Consider the following 24,027-nt stretch of genomic DNA (forward strand, 5'->3'; position numbering starts at 1 on the left):
ATGGCTAGCACGTCTAGATGCAGAATTGAAGAAAACAAAAGAGAAGAAGGGGAAGTTAACGGTAGATAATAAATCTGTCATAGCTTTGAGCAAGAACCCGGTATTTCACGGTTGATAAAAGCACATTGAAACAAGGTTTCATTTTATCAGACCATGCCTGGAAGGAAAGAAGGTTACCCTGCATTATGTTAGTTCTGAAGACCAGATAGCAGATTTGTTTATGAAGACTTTGGGAAGGATCAAGTTTGTGGAACTTCGTCTTAGACTTTGCATCGTTTCTGTTTGGGAGATGCATCAAGATTATGGGGGAGATTGTTGGAATAATCCTGATGAAGATGGAGATCGTGGGCTCTAAACTTGAAGTGTAGGAGTTGTTCTTCTGTTTTTTCTGTGGTCCCGGTCCCGGTTTTATGGCATGGACCTAAACCATACCTGAAGTTCGGTCCAGTTCCGGTCCGGTCTTGTTCGGTCCCGGTCCGGTTCAGTACCGAGGGTGGCGGAGGAGGAAGGGGGGGGACAGAGGCATTGTGCATGCGGAGCAGCGTCAATGAGCTTTTTGGCAGGTGATGGAAAGGGAGATGGGGAGGGGAATGAGTAGTATGTGGGATAGGGTCCGGTCCGGTCCGGTTTTTTGGCATGGACCTAAACCGTACCTAAAGTTCAGTCCACTTCCGGTCCGGTCTTTTTTTGGTCCCGGTTCGGTCTGGTCCGACCGGTCCCCAGTCCAAAATGTCAAACCCTAGTTTAGAGATAGATGCGGACAAAAACGTGGGAACATGGATCCACATTTGAGTCAGTTATTTCCCTTTCATTTCCCTATAAATGTATGTTCCATTTCTCCTTATAATCAACAAGGCGAGAGTTCCTTTTTTTTCTCTTTTCTCTCAATACCTCCCTCGTTCTCTCATTCTTCCACCGTAAGAGAGTCCCTCCCTACAACTTTTCCATCCTTGGGAATGGACGGTGAGAACCCTGACGGCGACCTGCTTCATCCCAAAAACAGCTAGAATACAAGCAGTACGCGTTAAATATGCTTCCTCCAGTAAATAAATAGATTTTTCTTCTCCTCAACGCTTGAGAAAGATTCTACTTGCAGTCGCGGAAACTATGATGAAAGTTTCTACTTGCATCTGAAAATACAATTAAATAAACAGTCCACATTAACTTCTAGGTTTTCATAATGGAGATAGTTTCGACTACTTCGGGGCACATTTGTCAACTAGGCGATGAGAAATAAATTTTTTTATAAGATAATGCTGCGTAACTATATTTGCTACAAGTGGGTTAAGGGCCTTTAGCAGCTGGGCATTGACTTTCTCCATTCATCTTGCCCCACTGGATGGCAGTAGCTTCAAGTTGGGTTTATTTACTGGAGCGCAAAAGCGAGAGAAAATGACAGGAGCTCCTCCGCATCATAGATGACGAGCTGGTAGAATAACCCGTCTGTTGCTTTCGGGGTAAAGTGATCACGATATTGGATTTCAGTATTAGAAGGTTAGTATTTTCCCGATAACCATTCTTCCAGATATCCCACGAGGTCAAATGCCTGTCAATGTCATTACCGTCAGATAGAGAGGGACAGACAGATAGAGAGGGGGAGATACCGAGAGAGAGAGAGAGAGAGCTAGAGAGAGGGAGAGAGAGAGAAAGAGAAAGGGAGATAGAGATACTAAGATAGAGTGATAGATAGATTGAGAGAGTGCGGGTGTGAAAGAGAAAGAGAGAAGTTGTGTGGAAGAAAGTATGCTGATTGGTCAATAGGATATCGCTCTATGGATAATATCCCACGAAGTCAAATGCCTGTAAATGTCCTTACCGTCACAGAGAGAGGAGCAGATAGACAGATAGAGATTGGGAGATACCAAAAGAGAGAGAGGAGGAAGATACAAAGAAAGAGAGAGGGAGAGAGAGTGATTGATAGATCCAGAGAGAGTGAGAAGGCCGGGGAAGAAAGTACGGTGATTGGACGATAGGGCTGAGAGTCTTGTATTTAACCACATAATCATGAAGAAGTCGACAGTTTGAAATCCAGAGAAAAAGAGATAGATTGCAGCTCATCTTCTTCAATCTGCGGCCAAACAAGGTAGAAGAATATGGCCCCAATGAATAATGCAACGACCAGAATTCACGACCTTGACTCGGTTCCCGGCATCGACTCTGGCCTCGCCCGCCTGAACCAGCTTGGCTACAAGCAAGAGCTGAAGCGCGACCTCTCGTAAGCTCTGCTCTTTTCTTCTTCTTCTTCTTCTTCTTCTTCTTCTTCTTCTCTTTGGAGCTTTCCTCTTCGTCGAATCTCAGCCGTCGATGACGGTTCGATCTAATGATGATCAGGGTGCTGTCCAACTTCGCCTTCTCCTTCTCCATCATCTCCGTGTTGACGGGGGTGACCACGCTGTACAACACGGGGCTGAAATATGGCGGGCCGCTGACCATGGTCTACGGCTGGCTCGTTGCAGGCTTCTTCACCATGATCGTCGGCCTGTCCATGGCGGAGATCGGGGGGACTCTACTACTGGAGCGCCCGCCTCTCCGGCAAGGAGTAGGCTCCCTTTGCCTCTTGGATCACCGGATGGTATCATACTCATCAATCTAAAAATGTTAGAAATGCTAGAAATTGTGTTCAAAGCTTGTCGCTTTTCACCGCTTTCTTGATATTAAAGCGACTATCTCGGCAACAATTTTTTTCTTCTTCTTAACATTTTTTTCTTCCTTTTCATCTTCACCGTATTCTCCGTCATCATCCTCTCCATCACAACCATCTCCATCGTCATCTTCTCCGTCATCATCCTCTCCATCATAGCCGTCTCCATCGCCATCTTCTCCATCATATACATCTCCATCGTCATCTTCCCCATCATAATCATCTTCATCGTCATCTTCTCCATCATAACCATCTCCATCGCCATCTTCTCCATCATAACCATCTCCATCGCCATCTTCTCCATCATACGCATCTCCATATTCATCTTCCCCATCTTAACCACGTCCATCGTCATCTTCCCATCGTAGCCATCTTTATCATCATCATCACCATCTTTCCACTCACCGTCGTCCCCATCATAATCATCTGCATCATCATCACTATCATCCTAATTGTCTTCTTTTTCTTGTCATTTATCGTCACCGTAACGAATATCATCATAAGAATAATTGCTTTAAACTATTTTGCTCTACTTTCTTGCAGGTTCAACATCGTAGGGCAGGTATTCTACTGGAAAAATACAAAACTAAGGATACAAACTTTGAAAAGGTAATAAATTTTTACTGATGTGGCTGATGGAGAACTGTTCTTGCGTAGTTTGCAGTCACCGCCAGCATAGACTTCTCCCTCGCCCAATTGCTCGCAGTGATTATCCTTCTCAGCACTGGGGGCACCAACGGAGGGGGGTACGTGGCGTCAAAATACGTCGTCATTTGTTTCCATGGTGCCATTCTCCTCAGCCACGCATTACTAAACAGCCTTTCTATCACCTGGCTATCCGTTCTCGGCCAATTCTCAGCTGCATGGAATGTCATGGGTGATAATATCAAACTTCAACTCTCTTTCTCTCTCTAAATTTTATAAATTCCTGGACGACTCAAATCCTTTGAGATTCTTATATTCTCGGTATTGTTGCAGGCGTCTGTGTGTTAATGATTCTCGTACCCGTTGTTGCAACCCAGAAAGCCAGCGCTGAGTTCGTTTTTACCCATTTCAATACGGATAATGACTCCGGAATTCAAAGCACGCCTTATATATTTGTTCTTGGCCTGTTGATGAGCCAGTACACGCTTACAGGATTCGACGCATCTGCTCACATGGTGAAAAACTTTTTTTTTTAGTTTTATCACTAGTTTTTGAAGAATATGTTGATCTATAGTATACGAACATTTATATATTGTTTTGAAAGACAGTATGGAGGAATAATGATGATCAGCTTGGATCTCTTTCGCCTTTCAGACTGAATGAACGGAAAGTTAAAAAAAACCAATATCAACATGTGATTATCTTTGTTATCTTCAATGATCCATTTTCAATGATAACCGCTTCTCACATTGATTATCTTAATATGAACATGTGATATCTTTTGAACAAATAATTGGAGAATAATCAGCTCAGGTCTCTTTCCGCTTTCAGACTGAAGGAACAAAAAGACGAAGAAAATCGATATCATTATGTGCTTATCTTTGTTGTATTCAATGATCTACGTTCCATGATAACCGCTATTCACATTGATTATCTGAATATAAATATCTTTTGAACAAATAAATGGTGAATAACCAGCTCAGATCTCTTTCCCCTTTCAAACTTACTGAACAGAAAGATGAAGAAAATCGATATCCACATGTGATTATCCTCGTTATTTCCAATGACAACCGCTTTTCACGTTGATTATCTGAATATGAACATTTGATATCTTTTGAAATTATAATTCGAGAATAAATGAATACTGAGTGAGAGGTTTTCCGTGCCAGACCGAAGAGACGAAAGACGCAGATAAGAAGGGGCCGAAGGGGATAATCAGCGCAATTGGAATTTCTCTAGTGTTTGGATGGGCTTACCTCGTTGGGATCACATTTGCAGTGACGGATATTCCACAACTTCTAAGTTCTGAAAACGATGCGGGAGGGTATGCGATTGCTCAAGTGTTTTATCAGGCGTTCAAGAGAAGATATGGAAGCGGAACTGGCGGGATTTTCTGCCTGGGAGTAGTCGCAGTGGCCATTTTCTTCTGCGGCATGAGTTCAGTGACTAACAATTCAAGGTATTGGCATATTCTCCGGCAAAGTATAGATTTTCCTCCCATATAGTATCATTATCATCACCATCATCCTCATTATCATTAACATCATCGTCGTCATCATCATCATCACGATTGTTATTATTCTTTAGAATACTAAATTACTCGACAACCAGCCCGGTAGATTCCTACGCTATTGCTTTCATCCTCTTTTGATTTGGAACTTGTTAAAATAGGGGTGTTCTCCAGCTAAATTTGGGTTTTCTTGCTATTAAGTATTCTATTTGTTTATTTTTATTATTATTGGTTTGATTTTCCTGCCACCAACTCCATGAAATCAACCTGGGTGGGTCACTATACTTCATAATTGATTCTCATTGTAATTGATTCATGTAAAAATAGGCATCTTCTCCTTCCAAATTTAGTTTTTTTTTGCTATGAACTCTATTATTACTTTTTATTTCTACTCTAAAAGTAACCTTCATGCGGAACAGGAGTACAATATTAGTTGGATCTTCTTCTTCTTAAAAAATAAGAAAAGGGAACGATTGAAATTCTGCTTTACCCTTATATAAATATTCAGTTTTCTCTATTAAACCATTTTCGTCCTAGCTTCCCAACATCCATCTTTTCCATTTTTGTCATAGGCTGTCAGCTGACTTGAAAATCTTCCCAAGATGTTGCAAAATTTTCATTCTTTCTATTCCATACGCAAATTTTCACTTGAATGTATCCCCAAATACGGTGTTTACAGTTCTGGCGGAACATGCCCCTTTTCAGGACCTTATCTTTTTTTTCCAATTTTTTCAATTATACTTTTTATGTTTCATGATAAAAATAGGGACTGCCCTTTTTCTGGTTTCTTCATCTTTCCTTCACTATTTAATTCGTGATGTGGATCACATGGTTTTGAGTGAGGTTTTTACTTTGCAGTTCAGCTATTTTTTTTTTACTACCATTATTTAAATATAAATAGAATGAACAATGCAGAAACACATTTTGGATTTCTCACAAAATACCGGTTCTGATCTGCATTGAAATTTCTTATCGAGAATTTGATTCCATGGAAAGAGAAGACTAGTACTATTGAAAAAAAATTTCAATTATAACTTTTCAACGATATTAAGTCATAAAGTTATCATTTCAGGACGGTGTATGCATTTTCTAGAGATGGAGCAATGCCGCTGTCATCTTGGTGGCACAGAGTCAACTCCCAAGAGGTCCCCACCAATGCAGTTTGGCTCTCTGCCTTCATATCATTTGCAATGGCTTTGACGGTATGTTCACTAATGTTTTTTTTTTCTTTTTGCAAGGTGGTACTTAACATATGATTTATATCTTCCTTGTTTTTCCTGGTTTGTGAATGTTAAAAATTTGATGATAATTTTAAATATAAAATTCCAAATCTGAAGTAGACAGCAAGTTGGAGTTCCCTCAGTTTAAATAAACTTCCCCCTCCTCCAAACTTTTATGCCAAATAAATTCCTAAAATGCATTCTTCCCGAGTGTACTTCAAGGCAGGATGCTTAACGCGTTAGCTACAGCACTGCAGGTGAGGATCTGCAGTTTGACCGTTCCACAAGTTAACTTTTATATTCCAGGCCAAAAATAGCAGGAATCTAAGAAAATTGGTCAATAGTTTTATAAGCTTTGGCACTGAAATGTGTGGTCAGTGGTTGAATTTTGGCCTAAAAGCTATTTCACAACCCTGCCTGAAATGGTGAAGTCTTTTGTTTTCTCCCAATTATTGGTTTTTGTAAGTGCTAACAACCATTAATTGTCTCCCCTTTCACTGAAATAAATCCCCCTTAAGAAGGAAAAGATATTGATGCCGACGAAGAAAGGACCACCTCTGGGTCAACATCCCATTGGGGTTTGGAATTTCTATCAACTTTTAAACATCTAAGGATTAAATCCTCTCATATTGGCTTTTCTGTGACTTCAGTCCCCCTTTTTCCCCCTGGTCAATATCAGATATTTTATCATCGCATCATCATCATCTTCTTCTTCATCATCACTTTGTATTCGTCACGAGCATCATAATCCTACTCATTCTATTATTCTAATTCACATATTCCATAATGATGATTGTAATCACTTAACATTTTCGATCTTCATCAGCCAAGACTAGCAGCACCACAATCTCAACAGCATTGGCCTCCAACATCAAAATACTGTCCATATACACATGTCTTTCATCCATGTCAACATTTCCACGTCGCCTCCTTGCATCATCATAATCACTAACTGAAATTCTTCTTTGTTTTCATCATCAGTCACTAGGGAGCCTTGTGGCATTCCAAGCCATGGTATCAATTGCAACCATTGGACTGTACATCTTTCTCCGGGTAACGCTGGCACGCGAGACCTTCAAGCCGGGGCCCTTCAACCTTGGGCGGTGGGGGGTTGTGGTGGGCTGGGTAGCTGTGCTCTGGGTCATTACGATCACCGTCCTCTTCTCCCTCCCTGTTGCTTACCCCATCATCGCAGAGAACCTCAACTACACGCCTGTTGCTGTCGGTGGCCTCCTCGTCATTGTTCTCTCCTGGTGGCTCATAAGTGCCCGCCGGTGGTTCCACGGCCCGGTTGCCAACATCTATACTGAGCCATAACCCACCAATGCAATAAACACACTCTATCTTCATGTCTCTCCCACCAAGCAGCCAATCAAGAAAATATTGTCTGTTCTGTCTATATTGATGTAAAGAAGTGGGGTAATGCACAGAAGCCTCAGAGCTGCTTCTGAGAAAGCGATCGGTGGTTCTGCCAAGTCCAGAGGACGAGGAAAAAAATGAGGTTGAGCCCCACCGAGCTCCAGAAGACGACCAGCCACTGTGGCATAGGATCGGGGAACAAACCTGTCCAAACAACGAGAGTGGTGACAAATTTCTAGAGAGAGAAAGATGAAAGAGAAATAGAGATAGAGAGGAATAAAAAGAGACAGAAAGAGATGAAAAAAGAGAGAGATAGGGGGAGATGGGGACAGAGGTGAAAGGAAAAGAGAGAGCGAGAGAGAGAGATTAAAGAGATTGAGATAAAGAGAGAGAGAGAGAGAGAGAGATTTAAGACAAAGAGATCGAGGGGGGAGAGATGAAAAAGAAAAAGATAGAGATGGAGAGATAGAGATGAGAGGGAAAGAGATAGATGGGGAGAGAGAGAGAGATAACAAAGATAGTAGATGAAAAAGAAAGAGAGATAAAAATAGATAGAGATGAAAGAGAAAGTGAGGTCTAAAGATAAAAATAGATAGAGGCTCACCTCTTCCAAACTTAAGGCAAATGAGGAGCTCCAAAATGCACAAGGCCAAGGAGAGCCAGCAGAAGGTGCCCAACTTTTTCGTGGGCTTCCTGAACCAATGCCCATAAAACAAGGATGAACAAACTGCGATATATTCAACAAATGAAAGAATGTGGAGAAACAGATGAGAAAGAAAATGAGGGCCATGCCTGTCTTGGAGATAGCTGTTATACTCTCTTATGGCAGGCAAACCAATCAGAAACCAGAGGATCAGCCTGTAGGTGATAATGGGGTTGCTGGGTGGGACCCACATGCAGAACTTGAGAAAGAAGGTGTTGAGCTCCACAGTCATGAACACGACGCAAAGGCTTAACACCTGGACAAAACGCCAAGGCCCCAGCAAAGGGTGCCACTGGTCCTTATCCCAATGTGCTGGAGTAAACTGGCCCAACGTCCTCTTGACCTTTAATATAAGTCATGATAAATATGATTAATATGGCTATAAAATCAGCTGACTTAAATAGAAGTAAACGGTTTGACAAGAACTTTGTGTTTGAAGTCCTGCTGTTTGGAGTTGTCAATATTTATAAGCTCCCATCTATGAATCGAAGGACAACGATTAGGAAGGTGAATTTTTCATATTGTAATATAAGTTTTATCATCATTTTGGGTTTTAAATTTGAGGGTCATTCTGTATCTTTGGCACTTAGGCAGATTAGGGTCATTCTGGACATTTGGTTGTCAGGATAGCTCCTCCTTTTTTCTTTTTTTCCTGAATGAAGGATAGTTCTTCCTTTTCCCACCAAATTGATGTAGCTCTTCCTGTACGAGGGCAGTCAAGAATGAAGTGAACTCAACTCAATCCCATGTCAGGTCTCTCTCCTTCTTGTTGTCTTCCCATTGACTGCCTAGCGATTATCTGCCTACCCTGACCTTCCGCCAGCTTGTCCGAGGACTAATCCCTCCTTCTCCCTCATCACCCATCAATGATCTGCATTGCATATCCACATGCAGTGGCAGATGATGATGATAATCAATCTCGTCATCAAACTTGGAAATTTATTATGGGTTTTATGTAAAAGTGTAGTATTCGTTCATTATTTAGGGCAGATAGAACTTGAATGACATTGAGCTATTCCGCTAAATTTCTACGGTTTTATTCCCTGATCCCAGTCCGACAGGTTCCTCCCATCACGCTGCCTCCTATCTCTCTTCTGATCAGCGAAAAAGCTGACACATGTCATGCAGGAGGGTTGGATTCACTTGAAGGTGGCTCAGAAAGGTATTTGAGCTACTTAAGTCCAAGTAGAGTCATCTTCACAAAGTTAGCTCATTCCAGGAGATTGAGGCCCTTTAGCTTCTATAGCTCAGCTATTTTTTGAAGTTCAAAAACGTTTTTCCCATCTCAGCTGAGGAGATATCTGGAACAGTTGACTGGAAAGGTAAATAACAGGGTAAAGAACTGTTACAAATAATGCAGAAACGAAAACGATTAGGTAAGAAGCAGCATAAAACAAACCGTATTTTATTCCTGAATACGTACATTGATCACCTGCTACTAATTATTCTTCTACTTCTGGTAAGAGAAGAAATTAAAAAACAAAGCACCCTATTTGTTGATACTACAAATTCCAGCCCCAAAAATCATTATTTGATTATACTTCAACCGGTACACAAAATAAGTGACACCCCTGGCGTGATAATTACTAATGCTCGTAACATACGGATAGGACCTCAAGGGCCACCCTGTGTCCTAGCCCTGGCACTTCAAACCATGAAGAAGAAAGACTCGTCATCGCTTGTACAACAGCGTCTATGGATGCCTCCTGTCTGTTGAAGATGGCCTCATTCCTATGCAGCCATCTTGCCCACAGCCTCGCAAAGAGTCGACCATGCCCCCATCTCACCACCTTGTATAGAGTCCAGAAGACCTCTTCTGAAGAGACCTCCACCCATGTGGGTGGTTGGTGGGTCCACACTGCTCGAACAAAAAAGCAGTCAAAGAAGAGATGGGTGTATTCTTCTTTGCTGCTTCTGTGCACATACCACATTCGACCGAGGCGTCCAGGAGCCAACTCTTTCTGATGGCCTTCGTCGCTAGTCTTTGTCAAAAGAGCAGCCAACGAAATAACCTCCATCTTTAGGGGGATCTTTTGTTTCTATATGGTGTGACATGCATGGATGTCCTCAGCTCTTCCACCATGTGTCTGCTGCTGAGCCTCACGTAAGCATCCCAAATAGAGAAGGATGTACCTGTCACCCTCCATCTGTCATGCGTCCCTTTACAGTGGACGGAGGCGGATAAAGCCTATTCCTCCACAATTTAGTCAGACAGGCTATTGACCAAGCATGGATTGTACGCACCATCCTAGTACTCCCAAAACGTGGCATGGAGAGTCCGTGCACTGGCCGACAGGCATGGAATTGTCTTTATTGTGCTCAGAGCCAACCACACATCTAGCCAAGATCAGAATGTTGTGCCACATTCAATTTTGGCTTTGAAAAATTTCTGGACTTGAGGAAACACCTGCCTCTGCGCCTGACAGAGCCCAGTGGATGCTCAGACCAGAACAGCACAAGTCTCCCAGTCAAAGATAGATCCATTGTTGAAACAAGCTCAATAGTCAATCGGGGCATCGTTGATGCACACCCTGGCATCAAGCGCTTGGAAGGGAGGATCCTTGTTGAGGGCGACTCAAACGATGCATAAGTGTCAACCGAAGACCTTTTTTTGCATGCCTTTATTTTTCCCTTTTTGCGTAAGTACCCTCGCAAGTATTAAGTGCAAAAGTCTTTCTTTAGAAAGCCCAATGAGGACCCACATTGTAACCCTATATATATGGCAGGGGATACCATTTGAAGTAAGGAAGTTTGAGGTTTCTTGTTTCTTCCTCTGCTCCATGGCAGTCACAGTCACCTGAAGACCATTGATGCGGTAGTCCATCACCCTCATCACTCTTTCTGTCACTTGTTTAGCCTTGTCCGTGAAGCGGCACCAAGCTCTGATACCAATTCATACGAACTTTAAACATATTGGTCAATATGACCAATCTAATCGACAATTACAAATGAAGGTTAGATTTTTAATTCAAAAAAAAAATGAAGGTTAGATTTAATCAATTCAGGACTGACAAGTAGAAGGGTGGGGAAGATGTAAGAGAGGGATGAGAATTCGCTGATGATGTTCCCAGGAGAGCATTGCTCATAAACACAAAAGTGACCACAGAAAGCAGTAGAGAGGAAGGGTTGAGAGAGATAGGGGGATGGGAAAGGTAATAAGTGGAGAGGAAAAGAATCTCGTGGAGTGGTTCTGCCTGCTGCATTGTAAAGGTTGAGTGTCATTGGGAAGGGCATTGACGCAATACCAGGCCAACATTTAGCATTGGAATCGCCAAGTATCATATCAATCTTTTAGAGATTCATGGTCATAGATTCAAAGTCGCAAATAATTTCATGGAGTTAAGGTTTACTCTCAGAGAAGACATTGTTATCAGCTTTCTAACTACTTTAGGAGTCAAGAAAAGGAGGCAAAAACATCAAATGGCACGAAATGGCTTTCCCCTCTATCAACGAAATCTCAGATCTATATATCCAATAAAGTCCAATAAAATAATATCATTTTCTGTTTAACAGACATATTAGTGTGGGAAGCAGAGGGAGACCAAAAAAAAATTTCCGAACCACAAGTTACAAAGACATAATGTTTTTTTTGAAAACATAAACAAAGAAATAATGTTAAAGTGAGACAAGGTTTCAGAAGAAGAATAATTTGAGCCAAAACGTGGATCACGGAAAAAAGATGATTCATTATTTCTTAGGACTTTTGACATGCTTCTAAGCAAAAGACAATTCTTCTAATTTTTCATCTAATTAAATTTCGCAACATCTTGACTAGGTGTTAGAAATCGTCCTCCAGCTGCTCTGGATCTCCTCCTGTCTCCTTCTCCTTCAGTTAGGGTTTCCCAGGAAAGAACAGAAAACCCTAGTTACGATTTTTGTCTTAGGGCGGGTCTAAATACCAGCTTAGTACAGTTTAAATGGGCTGGGCCCATTGTCTTTAGGTCACTTATTCTCTCACATGAGAGAATACGTGACTTGTGCATGCGGGTCCACTTATAGCACGTGGCCCACTTACAGATAGAAAAATAAAAGAAACAGAATAAAATAAAAATATGATAGCTGGCTAACACCCCTCCTCAAGCCGGGTATGAATGTTGATCATGCCAATCTAGGGCACCAGCCGCTGGAACAGAGGACCAGGGAGTCCTTTTGTGAATAAATCAGCTATCTGCTCCAAGGATCTCACAAACATGAGACAAATAAGGCCTGCATAAATATTTTCTATGATGAAATGGCGATCAATTTCAATGTGCTTTGTGCGGTCATGCTGGACAGGATTATGAGCTATCGCAATAGCAGACTGGTTATCACAGTAGAGTTTCATAGTCAACTGAGCCTGGAACAACTTCAGATCTTCTAGTATCCCTCTTATCCACAAACCTTCACAGATATCATGAGCCAATGCACGGAACTCTGCCTCTGCACTTGAACGTGCCACAACCTTTTGTTTCGTGCTCCTCCAAGTAACCAAACTGCCACCAATGAAAGTGCAGAACCCAGATGTGGATCGTCTATCTACTGCTGAACTGGCATAGTCAGCATCCGAATAGATTTCAACGGAGAGTCCACCACCTTGGGTAAACAGGATGCCTTGTCCAACTGTTTTCTTCAGGTATGTCAATATACGATATGCTGCCCGTAGATGAATGTCATAGGGATCACTAATGAACTGACTCAGAGTACTTATTGCGTATGATATATCTCGGCGAGTGTGATTCAAGTAAATGAGTTTCCCTACGAGTCTCTGGAAGGAGCCTTTGTCCAGTGGAGCACCATCATCGCCCTTTCCCAATTTAACATTCACATCGACTGGGGTATTTTCCAGTTTGCAATCTCGCATTCCTGTTTCATCAAGTAGATCAATAATATACTTGTGCTGTGAGATAAACATACCCCTTTTTGAGTGTGCCACTTCAATTCCCAGTAAATACTTCAGGGTTCCAAGTGACTTGATGTCAAATTGTTCAGATAGATTGCTGCTCAACTCCTCAATCTCTTCCCTTTCATCTCCTGTAATCAAAATGTCATCCACATACACTATAAGAGCTGTCAGTTTTCCAGAGATACTATGCTTGATAAATAATGTATGATCACCGTTACTCTGCCAATAACAGAAGCTCATCATGGCTATGGCAAATCTTCCAAACCAAGTCCTGGGGGACTGCATAAGGCCATACAATGCTTTCCTTAGTTTGCAGACAACATTTGGTTGATCTGAGAGCTGGTATCCGGGGGTGGAGACATATATACGTCCTCCTCCAGGTCACCATGCAAGAATGCATTCTTTACATCAAATTGGAGGATGTTCCAGTCAAGTTTTGCTGCCAAAGCAAGTAATATCTTTACAGTGTTGAACTTTGCTACTGGGTCAAAAGTCTCAAAATAGTCAATACCATAGGACTGAGTATAACCTTTGGCAACCAGTCTGGCTTTATATCTTTCCAGGCTTCCATCAGCTTTGAACTTAGGGGTGTACACCCACCTGCATCTAACCACTCTCTTCCCTTTAGGTAGAATAGTCAATTCCCATGTCTGATTTCTTTCTAGTGCTTCCATCTCCTCATCCATGGCCTTCTTCCACTCTCTGCTTTCAAGTGCACCTGATAGAATTCTTGGAATGGATATATTCCTGAGAATACTCACAAAGCTTGCATACTGAAGGCCTAGATGACCATAGTGCACATAATTACTGAGTGGATATTTTGGTGTCTGTCTACAACTTCTCACACCCTTGCTATCGGCCACCTCAAATCTTCTACAGCTTGGCTGCTCTCTGCTTCATCCACTAGTCCTTGACCTGATCGTTGTTCATCCACTGACTCCATATTTCTCAGCGGTGACTCCCCTCTCTATTGTATCCTCTGAGAAGAGTGTGTTCAACTGGCTGTGAACTCCCTGTGGGTTGGTCGATCTGTGACAATATCCTCTGAGATGTATCAGTGTTCCCTGTTTCTGGTGGAGATTGCATGACCTCCTGGGGCATATGATTCTGTTCGGACCAGCTCTCATGTCGCAGAGAAAGGAATTGGGGACCTTGTGACTGTGGATTTGGTTGAATAGCACCTTCTTCTAATTGGGACTTGAAGTACATTTCCTGTTCACAGAAAGTAACATCCGCAGAAATAAGAAATCTTCTGGATTCTGGGTGATAACTCCTGTATCCCTTCTGGGTACTAGAATAACCAGCAAAGACGCACTGATTGACCTTGGATCCAGCTTCCCAGATTGCACATGCACATATGCTACACACCCAAAAACTCTGGCTATCAATCCAGTATTCAGTCTCACACCTGGAAAGCTTGACATCATCTGGTCAATTAGACTACAATCTCCAGTCATTTTTGATGGTATTCTATTTATAAGATGAGTTGCTGTCTTCACAGCTTCACCCCAGAAATGCTTGGGCATATTCGCTTGGACGAGCTGGCAGTCCCCAAAACGTATCCAGTTCTTCTTTCAGCTAAACCATTCTGCTGTGGTGTATTAACGCATGAAGACTCATGGGTGATGCCTCTCTCAGTAAAATAAGAACTGACAGTGGCATTAAAATACTCCCGAGCATTATCAGACCTAAAATGTTTCATCTGGACACCAAACTTATTGTATATCATTCGACAAAACTGTACAATAGTCGATGTAACTTCTGCCTTAGAAGTCAGCGGATAGAGCCACATAAAACGAGTGCAATCATCGATAAAAACCACAAACCACCGGCAACCTGATAAATTTGTCACTGAATACGGTCCCCAAACATCGCTATGGATAGAATCAAAGGGAAGTAAACTTCGTTCATTCAAACTTTTAAATGAAGATCGTTTGTGCTTAGCTAATTGACAAGCTTCGCATACCAAAGTACTAACATCAACTCCATTAAAAATTGTTGGAAAACATAACTTCATAAGTTCAGAGCCTGGATAACCAATACGCCTATGCAGAAGTTGAATCCTGCCTGCGGCCTGAGACAGTTTCGTCGAGGAAAGGCAAACGGTCAGACAATCTTCGAGTAGGAGCAAGCCATCTTCCCTCCTAACAGATGAAGTCCTCTTCTCGGACATCTTGTCACACAAGAAACAAACATCACTATCAAGTACAAATCTCCATCCAATATCACGAACTAATCTTTGTAAGGATATCAACTATGCCTTTAGCTCAGGCACATGTAAGACTCCTTTCAGAGTGCATGCATGGTTGATATAAACATCACCAATGCCAATCACCGGTAGTATGCCTCCCCCTGCTATGAGTACTTTGTGTGGTTCACGGATGGATGAATAAGTAATAAACTGGGAGATATGTGGAGTCATGTGGTCAGTAGCACCCATGTCTAAAATCCAGGAACTACCAGAATTAGAAAACTGTTTTACTCCAAGGAGTGCATAGCTCTCACCTGAGCGTGCAAGGGATGTGGAACTCAACAATTCTTTGATCTGCTGCAGGTCTTCTTTTAGTTGCTGCACTTCCCCTCCTTGCTCATCAGACGACTTTCCCTTTCCGGATGATGTCTCTCCAGTCTCATGAGGCTGCGTAGTGGTGGCAAATGCCCTTTTTGACTGTTGCTGGTTCTTCTGAGCTAGTTTCCAACAGTTCTCCTTAGTATGTCTTCTCTTCTTGCAGTATACACAGAACATACCATCCCTTGGGTCAGCCTTAGACCCTTAAGATTGATTTGAGTTGATACCTTGTTGCCAAAAACTGGTACCTCCCCCAGGGTCGTCGACCTGAGCAGGTTGAGTCTTCTTTGTGGAAAAAGCGGCCGAATTTCCCTTAGATCCATCTGGTCCAATCTTCAGTCTTTTCTCTTCGTTCATAACCATCCCAATTGCATGATCCAGATCAGGCATGATCTCTCTGTGGAGAATTTGGCTGCGCACATTTTCATACTCTTGGTTGAGGCCCATTAGAAAGGTAAACATCCTCTGCTTGAGAGTCTACTGGCGTTCACTGGAGTTAGGGTTATCAACTGGCCAATAATGATCAATGTCCCTCCATATCGCTTTCAATCTGCAGGCAAAGGTCATCACAGTCGAATCTCCTTGCTTGGCTTGTGAAGCTTGCACCATCAGATCATAACACCTCCAGTCATTCTGCTGGGTTGCACAATTCTTTGTAATCTCGTCCCACATAGTTCTCACACTGTCAACATACAGAAAGTTATCTGCCATATCACTGACCATGTTCCCCAGAAGCCATTGGCGAATCAAAGATTCCTCAGACTTCCAAGTCTTGTAATGGGGTTGCCCTGGCTCAACTGTATCATCAGTCAGATGATGTGAGAGGAATCTCGCTTCCAATGACAGCCCCACATGTTTACGCCATTGGAATCCATTGGTCCCATCAAATTTCATGGGAATGTCTGCAACACAATGGTGATCCTCTCTTTCACCACTACTGCGGCAGGTGAGTTGTGTCATGCCTCCTTCATCGTCGGCTCCAAGAATCACCCTTCACACAGTGTACTTGGCTTGCTGGATGAGCAGGAGTTGGGAGGGAATGTTGGTGACCAGAGAGAAGACTCACCTCAGCTGGTGATAGAGTGTCACACACACTCTACTCTACTCCAGATGCTCTGGATCTCCTCCTGTCTCCTTCTCCTTCAGTTAGGGCTTCCCAGGAAAGAACAGAAAACCCTAGTTACGATTTTTGTCTTAGGGCTGGTTTAAATACCAGCTTTGTACAGTTTAAATGGGCTGGGCCCATTGTCTTTAGGTCACTTATTCTCTCACGTGAGAAAATAAGTGACTTGTGCATGTGGGTCCAGTTATAGCACGTGGCCCACTTACAGATAGAAAAATAAAAGAAACAGAATAAAATAAAAATATGATGGCTGGATAACACTAGGTTTAGAAGCAAATGCGTATTTATCTTTGCAGGTAGAACGAATCATGCAGAAATGCCAGTAGAATAATAATTTGAGGCAAACCATGGACCATGGAAAGAAGTGATTCATTATAATGTAGGACTAGAACATATTTCGAAGCAAAACAATTCTTCGAATTTTTCATCTTATCAGTCCTTTTTCTTGTACCTTTCATCTCCAATTTGGCGATCAACTGACATAAAAAACTCAAGCAGTTAACCTAAAAGTATTCACAGTTTGACTGCACAGACTTGAGGCAAAAGGTCTTGTAAGATGAACCGCGAGGTTTACATGCCTAGTTTAACTTTTTAGAGGTAAAATTTGAAAATATTATCACCAAAATAATGGTTTTTTATAACTTTTTAGAGGTGAAATTTGAAAATATTATCACCAAAATAATGGTTTTTTATAACTTTTTAGAGGTGAAATTTGAAAATATTATCACCAGAATAATGGTTGCTAATAGAAAGAGCTCTACAAGTGAACTGAGGTGAAGACGTTCTCTAAATGTCCAAAAGCAAAACCAGTGGGTCATCAGCCATACCTTTCCATAGATATTTGGTTGGCGGCTTAAACCAACCCATTCATACGTTTTTCCATCAAAGTAGCGAACAGTGCGCATTCCAGCCCAAATACCTGGAAGAATAAGACAGATCACAAATTGAAGGATACAAATCACAATTAAAAACATATTTTCATTATATAATGCTCCTCTTTCGGTATTGATCCCCAAAACCGGCCAAAAGGAATTTACAGGTTAATGACCTAGCTGGGATTGATGGCACGAGTACTCGCGAAAGCGAGTTATTTTATGCAAAACTAACAATAGTCGGTTATTCACCCATCAGAGAATGTACGAAATAAATGCAAAACTGTGTAGCCATTTGACCTTATCTAAAGGGCTGTCCCAAACATTTTGTGTAAATTGTATACTGTATGGTTGATATGTAAACACAAATGTAATTTGCAGTTTGTTCAAGAAACGAGATCATAGGAGCAAATCATGACAAAGGGTTTGCAGTTAATGTTAATTATAACAATGTCAAAGTAAAGTTGATCAATTAATCAATTTCAGGTCTTACCAAACCAATTGCAGATCAGAATGTCCAGAATAATGCTGTCCCACCAGCATTCATTGAAATTGGGTAGCATATGCCGAAAAGTCAGCTGCAATGGACCAGAATGAATAAATGAAAATAAACATATCTAAATCTTGGAGAAATGGATAGAGGGAAGAATTGAACAAACAAAACTGACCTCCATTAACTCAAATCCAATAGAGAGGATCCAGAGAAGGGGCTGGTTTCGAATCATTATAGCTTTTGCCCACCAACCAAAAATATGAGCCAGAACAAACTCATCGAACAGGGTCTCCTATAAGTATCTGAACCAAAATCAGGAAAACTGAAATTTCTGGCATTTGAGGTAAACGCAATAAAATATTATTGAGGTTGATGGTTGGAACCAGCATACATAGACGTTAATGAAGCTGTTCCTCGGATTTTCTGGGACATAAATACGGCAATCAGATCCATAAGACCTTTCTGGAACCTCTGAAGTTTGAGGAAAACAAGAATTACTCATGGGGGAAACCAGGATTTGTAAACTTAACATCAAATATAGCTAGGCCTATTACCAACACCTAGATCTGGATCAAGGTATTTCATGAAGAGTCGGGCATCATCGCGCGCCTGAGGAACAATAAATAAAATGAATAAGTAGAAATGATATTAGATTTCAAGAAAATAATACTGACAGCCTGAAGAGGCGGGAACTAGTTCAAGAAAAAAACCTATAGATTGTCATGAGAAACTTTATAGAAGACAACCATGCTTCAAATTTGAAGTTTTAGCCATTTAACAATCATTCAGTCTAAATATAATGATCCCACACAATTAATGAGGCCTCAGATAAAATGTATTAAAGCTAAACCGAAAAGGGACTAATTATTCATGTGATTTAAGTAATTTTACTCACCTGAAAAAGTATGAATGTTAGTGAAACCAGATAAATTACAGCCATTCCATGCACCAGGCGCCATAAGGCAGGATGAGGTCTGATAAGAATTCTGACAAGTCCATGAAAATTGTGAGAAACTAGCATGAAGTGAGAGTCCTGTGGAGAAAAATAAATATGAACACGGCAACAAATAAATGTTCTCCTACATCAGCACCAATCCTTGCAACAACATATTTTCTGTGAAGATATTGAATAGATCATCGACATGATGTTCCCTCTGGTAACTTCATCAAAGACACAAGGATGGTCTCACACACGGTTGGAATCATTTAAAGAAATTGGTGAGCAATGTGATACTCTTTTCTTCAGTTTCCAGAGAACTATGAAATTCAATGCAAGAAAGTAAAAAAAGACGGTTTGTAAATGGATATTTATCCAATCTTCTTAGGGATCATGGAATACATAAAATATTCAAATATAAGTTATGTAAAAAACTTACGTGGATGGTGCTTGAAGCAAGCAATAAGTGAGGAAGACAAAAATCATAGCCCAGATTCCCCTGAAAAAAAATTTCATTATAAACATACATTCTACAAAACAGATCAACACATGATCGTTACAAAAAAATCAAAAAAAAAAATGATCTTTAAAAAAAATCAAGTTTACCTCTTTGTGGATTCAACTCGATCAGAAGATACAGCAGTCTCTGGATTACCAACTCCGCTAGCCCAACTGAGAATCATGCGGTGGTGAGGGTAATATCAGATTAAACTCTTGATTACTTCCTTAAAAACCATTCCTATTAGAAACCTTAGACAATCTTAGTTATCATAACGATTATTCAGTCATTCATATTCAACAAAGCGATCAATGGGTAATACCACGATTATTCAAGAATTGAGACGACATCAAATGAGGATTTTGCAATGAATTTCAATTCTTGCACAAGAAATTTGAACCTGACGGCGAAAATGTCGGGAAATTTGGAGTCCAACCATGGGGCGATACTTATAATTTGACAAAAGGAACGCGACTGTCTGAGGGGTACTGTTGACCTAAGATGATCTCACTCGTTGTCGCGATTTTTCAGTCATTCATATTCAATAAAGCTATCAAAAGGTAATGCCACAGTTATTCAAGAATATGAGACGACATCAAATGAGGATTATGCGATGAATTATAATCCGTGGCAAAACAATCTGAAATGGGAGGTGGAATGATCGGGGAATTCCCAAAAAAAAAAAAGCTTGACCCATTGATCGACTTAGAATTTGACAGAAGAAGCACGACACATTGATCAACCTCTAATTTAACAAAAGAAGCATGACCCATTGATCAACCTCTAATTTAACAAAAGAAGCATGACCCATTGGTCAACCTCTAATTTAACAAAAGAAGCATGACCCATTGATCAACCTCTAATTTAACAAAAGAAGCATGACCCATTGGTCAACCTCTAATTTAACAAAAGAAGCACGACCCAATGATCAACTTATAATTTGACAAAGAAGCGGGGATTGAAAAAAAAAGGAGAATCACATTAGCAGGCAGGCGCCAAGAAGAAGAAGCGTGACTGTGCGAGGGGTATACGCCCACGCCGTCCAGGGATCAAGATCATTGCCGTCCGCGCTGCCTTTGATCTCAGACCGCGCCCGCATCTTCTTTCGTCCTCTTCTTGGATCTCGGTAAGAATTACGAATCAAGGGCAGCAACTACTTTCAGAGCTATACTCCCAAGCATAAGATTAGTTTGAAATCCATCATTAATTAACATAAATCGTTCGTTTTATATTTAATTAACTAATTTTAAAAGGGTTAATAGCACGGTACATCCCAAACCATGTCCAAAGTCTGCGAGTTAACATTAGCTTTTTTTTTGGCACGGTATATCCCAAACTCACTAAGTCGTCTGCGATATATCCCGGTGATGACGTGGAGTCCATCGTGGCTGCCAGGTGGATCTCTGGCCAGATTTTTACGTGGCGGAACCCACCTGGCCGCCACGTTGGATTCCACATCATCACTGTGATATGTCTACCTGCCAAGGGTTTAACTTAAAGAGAGAGATAGAGGCATTCTAGAGAGAGGGAGAGAGAGGCGTGCTAGAGAGAGAGAGGAGAGAGGTCCTAGAGAGATAAAGAGAGGTGTTCTAGAGAGAGAGGCGTTGTTCTCTAGAACACCTCTCTTTCTCTCTCTAGAACACCTCTCTTTCTCTCTCTAGATCTCTCTTTCTAGAGAGAGAAAGGGAGGTTCTAGAGAGAGAAAGAGAGGTATTCTAGAGAGAGAAAGAGAGGTATTCTAGAGAGAGAAGTAGAGGTGTTCTAGGGAGAGAAAGGGAGGGGTTCTAGAGAACAACGGCTCTCTAGAACACTCTCTCTCTCTCTCTCTCTCTCTCTCTCTCTCTCTCTCTCTCTCTCTCTCTCTCTCTCTCTCTCTCTCTCTCTCTCTCTCTCTCTCTCTCTCTCTCTCTCTCTCTCTCTCTCTCTCTCTCTCTCTCTCTCTCTCTCTCTCTCTCTCTCTCTCTCTCTCTCTCTCTCTCTCTCTTGGCAGGTAGAGATATCACGGAGATGACATGGAATCCAGCATGGCGGCCAAGTGGGTTCCGCCAGGTAAAAATCTGGCCGGAGATCCACCTGGCAGCCACGATGGACTCCACGTCATCACCGGGATATATCGCAAACGACTTAGTGAGTTTGGGATATACCGTGCCAAAAAAAAAACTAAGGTTAACTCACAGACTTTGGACATGGTTTGGGATGTACCGTGTTATTAACCCATTTTAAAATATTTAACAACTTTTAGGATTAAACGGAACGGGTAGGGACCGGACGGAACTGAACGGGTGGAAACTGGAAGGGACGGAACAGGTAAAAACTGGGTCGTAAATAGAACGGAATGGGACTGCAATGGGTCGTAAGTAGAATGGAACGGGACGGAAATGGGTCGTAAATAAAACGGAACGGGACAGCAATGGGTCGTAAGTAGAATGGAACAGGACGGAAATGGGTCGTAAATAGAACGTGACGGGACGGAATGGGTCGTAAATAGAACGGGACGGGACGGAGCTGAACTCTTTATGATTACCGTTTTGTCCTGCACTGTGCCATCTGTAAACTTCTGTTGACGTAGTCTATTTTTAAGCGTCATCTCTTCGTTCCGTCACCCGTCCCCTCCAATTCTTGAGATGGGAATGGAGCGGGACGGAGAAAAACAACAAGCCCAGTAACTCATTTGGGAGTTATCCGGATCATCCGATCATGTGTGAGTAGGGATCGTCTGTCCTGATACCGCTATCAGATTACGGAATTGGGACAGATGTTGTACTGGATACCGAAAATCAAGTTTTCAGTATCCGTTTTTCCCGATATCCGGATATCGGTTGCCATAGTAACGATATCCGATATTGGTATCTGTCTCCTTGTCGTCATCCGCCTCCGTCTCGCGGGCTGGATGACAATATCAGATATTGGATGTGGATATTGGATTGCGATATCCAACTTAGAAAGGTTGTTTAAAAATATTATTTCGCTGTCAAAGTGGAACTGTATGTAGAGGAAATGTGGGCCAGCTCTTTAACAGTATTCTTTTTAATTTAGAAAGTAGCCCGTTTAATATATACCTCTCAATCTTTTTGTTTCCTTCCATATGGGATAACAGGATTCGGAGTGTAAATTCTGAATCCTAATGTCTCATATGGAAGAAAACAGAAACCTTGAGCCGTATTTATTGAACGAGATAATACCATTTTTTTTTGAACTATGAGATAATAACATCTTAAATTTATATATTTATTACGTCCTGAATAAGGTAATAATGTATTTATAAAATATTATTAAATTATTTGACATGTTTCCTACCTCGTTCTATATATACAGCTCAAAATTTATGTTTCCTTCCATATGGGACAATAGGGTTCAGAGTTCAATGTTAAACTCCCAATCCTGTTATCCCATGTGGAAGAAAACAAAAAGGTTGAAAGGTATATATTAAACAACTTAGAAAAGAAATCAAAAACATTGCGCCTAAACGTTAACCATCTATAACGTTGATCGATATTATTTTTCTCTGTGGATACCAGATATCGATATTCGGATATCAAAATCTGATATCCGGTATCCGATATACGGATCGTCCTCACCCATCTGATATCCGTCTTCGATATCCGTCTATTCTTAATGGACGGATATCGTCTGATATCCGATATCCAAGATCAGACAATGTCACATTTTTTTTTGGATATCGAATATTGGTTGTCCGATACCGGATATCGGTTGTCCGATACAGGATATCGAACGGATATCAGTTGGGCAATCCCTACGTGTGAGCCATGATTGAGCAGTCAATGTGTGGTGTGGTTTGAATTTTAAAACCATACTCCTCGCCCCCCAGCATCTGCCTTGCTTACAGTGCAGATCTTCAGGCAGAGAAATGAAAAGAAATTAGCTTACCATGGTGGGTTCTTTTTTGTGTTTATCTATCTTGCTGCTCTCTCTTGTTTTTCATCCCTCTCACTGCTCTATCTTTCTCAGTCATCTCTCATCTCTCTATCCCGCAGTTTTGAGCAGCGCGTAGCAAAGCAAAATTTCCCGCTCAATCCCTATTGGTGATGGCCCCTCCCAATGTGCATGGGACCCACCATCTATGATGTTACATTTGCAGAGACCCAGGAGTATGTATAATTGAGTGGTGGGGCATAGATATTCGCATCAAGTGGGTGAATTTCTAACAGCACAAGACCCACTGCAAGGAGGGCAGATGAATTTTGGGGCAGATAGACATGGTTGTTCTGTTATGTTTGTTTGAAACAAACAAAAAATTCGCACAAAAGAACTGCACAGGGCCTTGTTTTTTTGTTCTGTTCTTTTTTTGTGTGAAATTAGAACAGCTTTTCGCACGATTCGAATAATTTAAACAAACTTTGCACGACCACGACTAGGGGCAGATAAGAAATGAGAGAGGGATAAACATAAGAGATGAATGAGAAACAATAGAGAGAGAGAGAGGAAACAAGGAGAAATATATATAAGAGAGATGAAACAGGAGAAAGGAAGGGGAAACAACAGGGAGAGAGAAAGAGAGGGAAAATGAGAGGGAGACAGATAAGAGAGATGAGCAACAAAAGAAAGGGAAAACA

General features: G+C 41.4%; 2 protein-coding genes across 6 annotated transcripts; one reads left to right on the forward strand and one right to left on the reverse strand.

Annotated features, from left to right (window-relative positions):
• The first annotated feature begins 1,832 nt into the window (after window positions 1-1,832).
• LOC144700751 (amino-acid permease BAT1 homolog) lies at window positions 1,833-7,448 on the forward strand. Of its 4 annotated transcripts, none has more exons than XM_078572247.1 (8): window positions 1,833-2,215; window positions 2,332-2,572; window positions 3,185-3,203; window positions 3,306-3,518; window positions 3,620-3,801; window positions 4,456-4,745; window positions 5,869-5,998; window positions 6,998-7,448. In XM_078572247.1, the coding sequence occupies exons 1-8, from the start codon at window positions 2,094-2,096 to the stop codon at window positions 7,331-7,333; spliced, it is 1,533 nt and encodes a 510-aa protein (XP_078428373.1). In that variant the 5' UTR covers window positions 1,833-2,093; the 3' UTR covers window positions 7,334-7,448. The 4 variants fall into 4 exon arrangements, with proteins under 4 accessions (XP_078428373.1, XP_078428374.1, XP_078428375.1 ...); XM_078572248.1 differs by having other exon boundaries at window positions 2,332-2,539; XM_078572250.1 differs by having other exon boundaries at window positions 2,077-2,215; window positions 2,457-2,572.
• On the reverse strand, window positions 7,342-20,609 carry PSS1 (phosphatidyl serine synthase family protein). Of its 2 annotated transcripts, none has more exons than XM_078572252.1 (12): window positions 20,434-20,609; window positions 19,561-19,626; window positions 19,394-19,453; window positions 18,913-19,003; window positions 18,578-18,626; window positions 18,409-18,488; window positions 18,193-18,309; window positions 18,018-18,102; window positions 17,480-17,571; window positions 8,168-8,421; window positions 7,980-8,068; window positions 7,342-7,579 (listed from the first exon to the last, which is right to left on the reverse strand). In XM_078572252.1, the coding sequence occupies exons 1-12, from the start codon at window positions 20,550-20,552 to the stop codon at window positions 7,452-7,454; spliced, it is 1,230 nt and encodes a 409-aa protein (XP_078428378.1). In that variant the 5' UTR covers window positions 20,553-20,609; the 3' UTR covers window positions 7,342-7,451. The 2 variants fall into 2 exon arrangements, with proteins under 2 accessions (XP_078428378.1, XP_078428377.1); XM_078572251.1 differs by having other exon boundaries at window positions 18,572-18,626; window positions 20,434-20,608.
• Between the last annotated feature and the right edge of the window lie 3,418 nt (window positions 20,610-24,027).

Source organism: Wolffia australiana, chromosome 3 (assembly GCF_029677425.1).
Source record: "Wolffia australiana isolate 7733 chromosome 3, ASM2967742v1".
In the NCBI taxonomy this organism is placed as follows: Eukaryota; Viridiplantae; Streptophyta; class Magnoliopsida; order Alismatales; family Araceae; genus Wolffia; species Wolffia australiana.

What these genes read in the sequence shown, in the direction of transcription:
- LOC144700751 (XM_078572247.1), top strand. Translation starts at nt 2,094, where the DNA reads ATGGCCCCAATGAATAATGCAACGACCAGAATTCACGACCTTGACTCG. An exon ending in GAGCTGAAGCGCGACCTCTC is followed by an intron (nt 2,216 to 2,331) that starts GTAAGCTCTGCT and finishes AATGATGATCAG; the next exon opens with GGTGCTGTCCAACTTCGCCT. An exon ending in AGCTGCATGGAATGTCATGG is followed by an intron (nt 3,519 to 3,619) that starts GTGATAATATCA and finishes GTATTGTTGCAG; the next exon opens with GCGTCTGTGTGTTAATGATT.
- PSS1 (XM_078572251.1), bottom strand. Translation starts at nt 20,552, where the DNA reads ATGCGGGCGCGGTCTGAGATCAAAGGCAGCGCGGACGGCAATGATCTT. An exon ending in AACAGCTATCTCCAAGACAG is followed by an intron (nt 8,069 to 8,167) that starts GCATGGCCCTCA and finishes GCATTGGTTCAG; the next exon opens with GAAGCCCACGAAAAAGTTGG. An exon ending in TTGCCTTAAGTTTGGAAGAG is followed by an intron (nt 7,580 to 7,979) that starts GTGAGCCTCTAT and finishes TTGTTTGGACAG; the next exon opens with GTTTGTTCCCCGATCCTATG.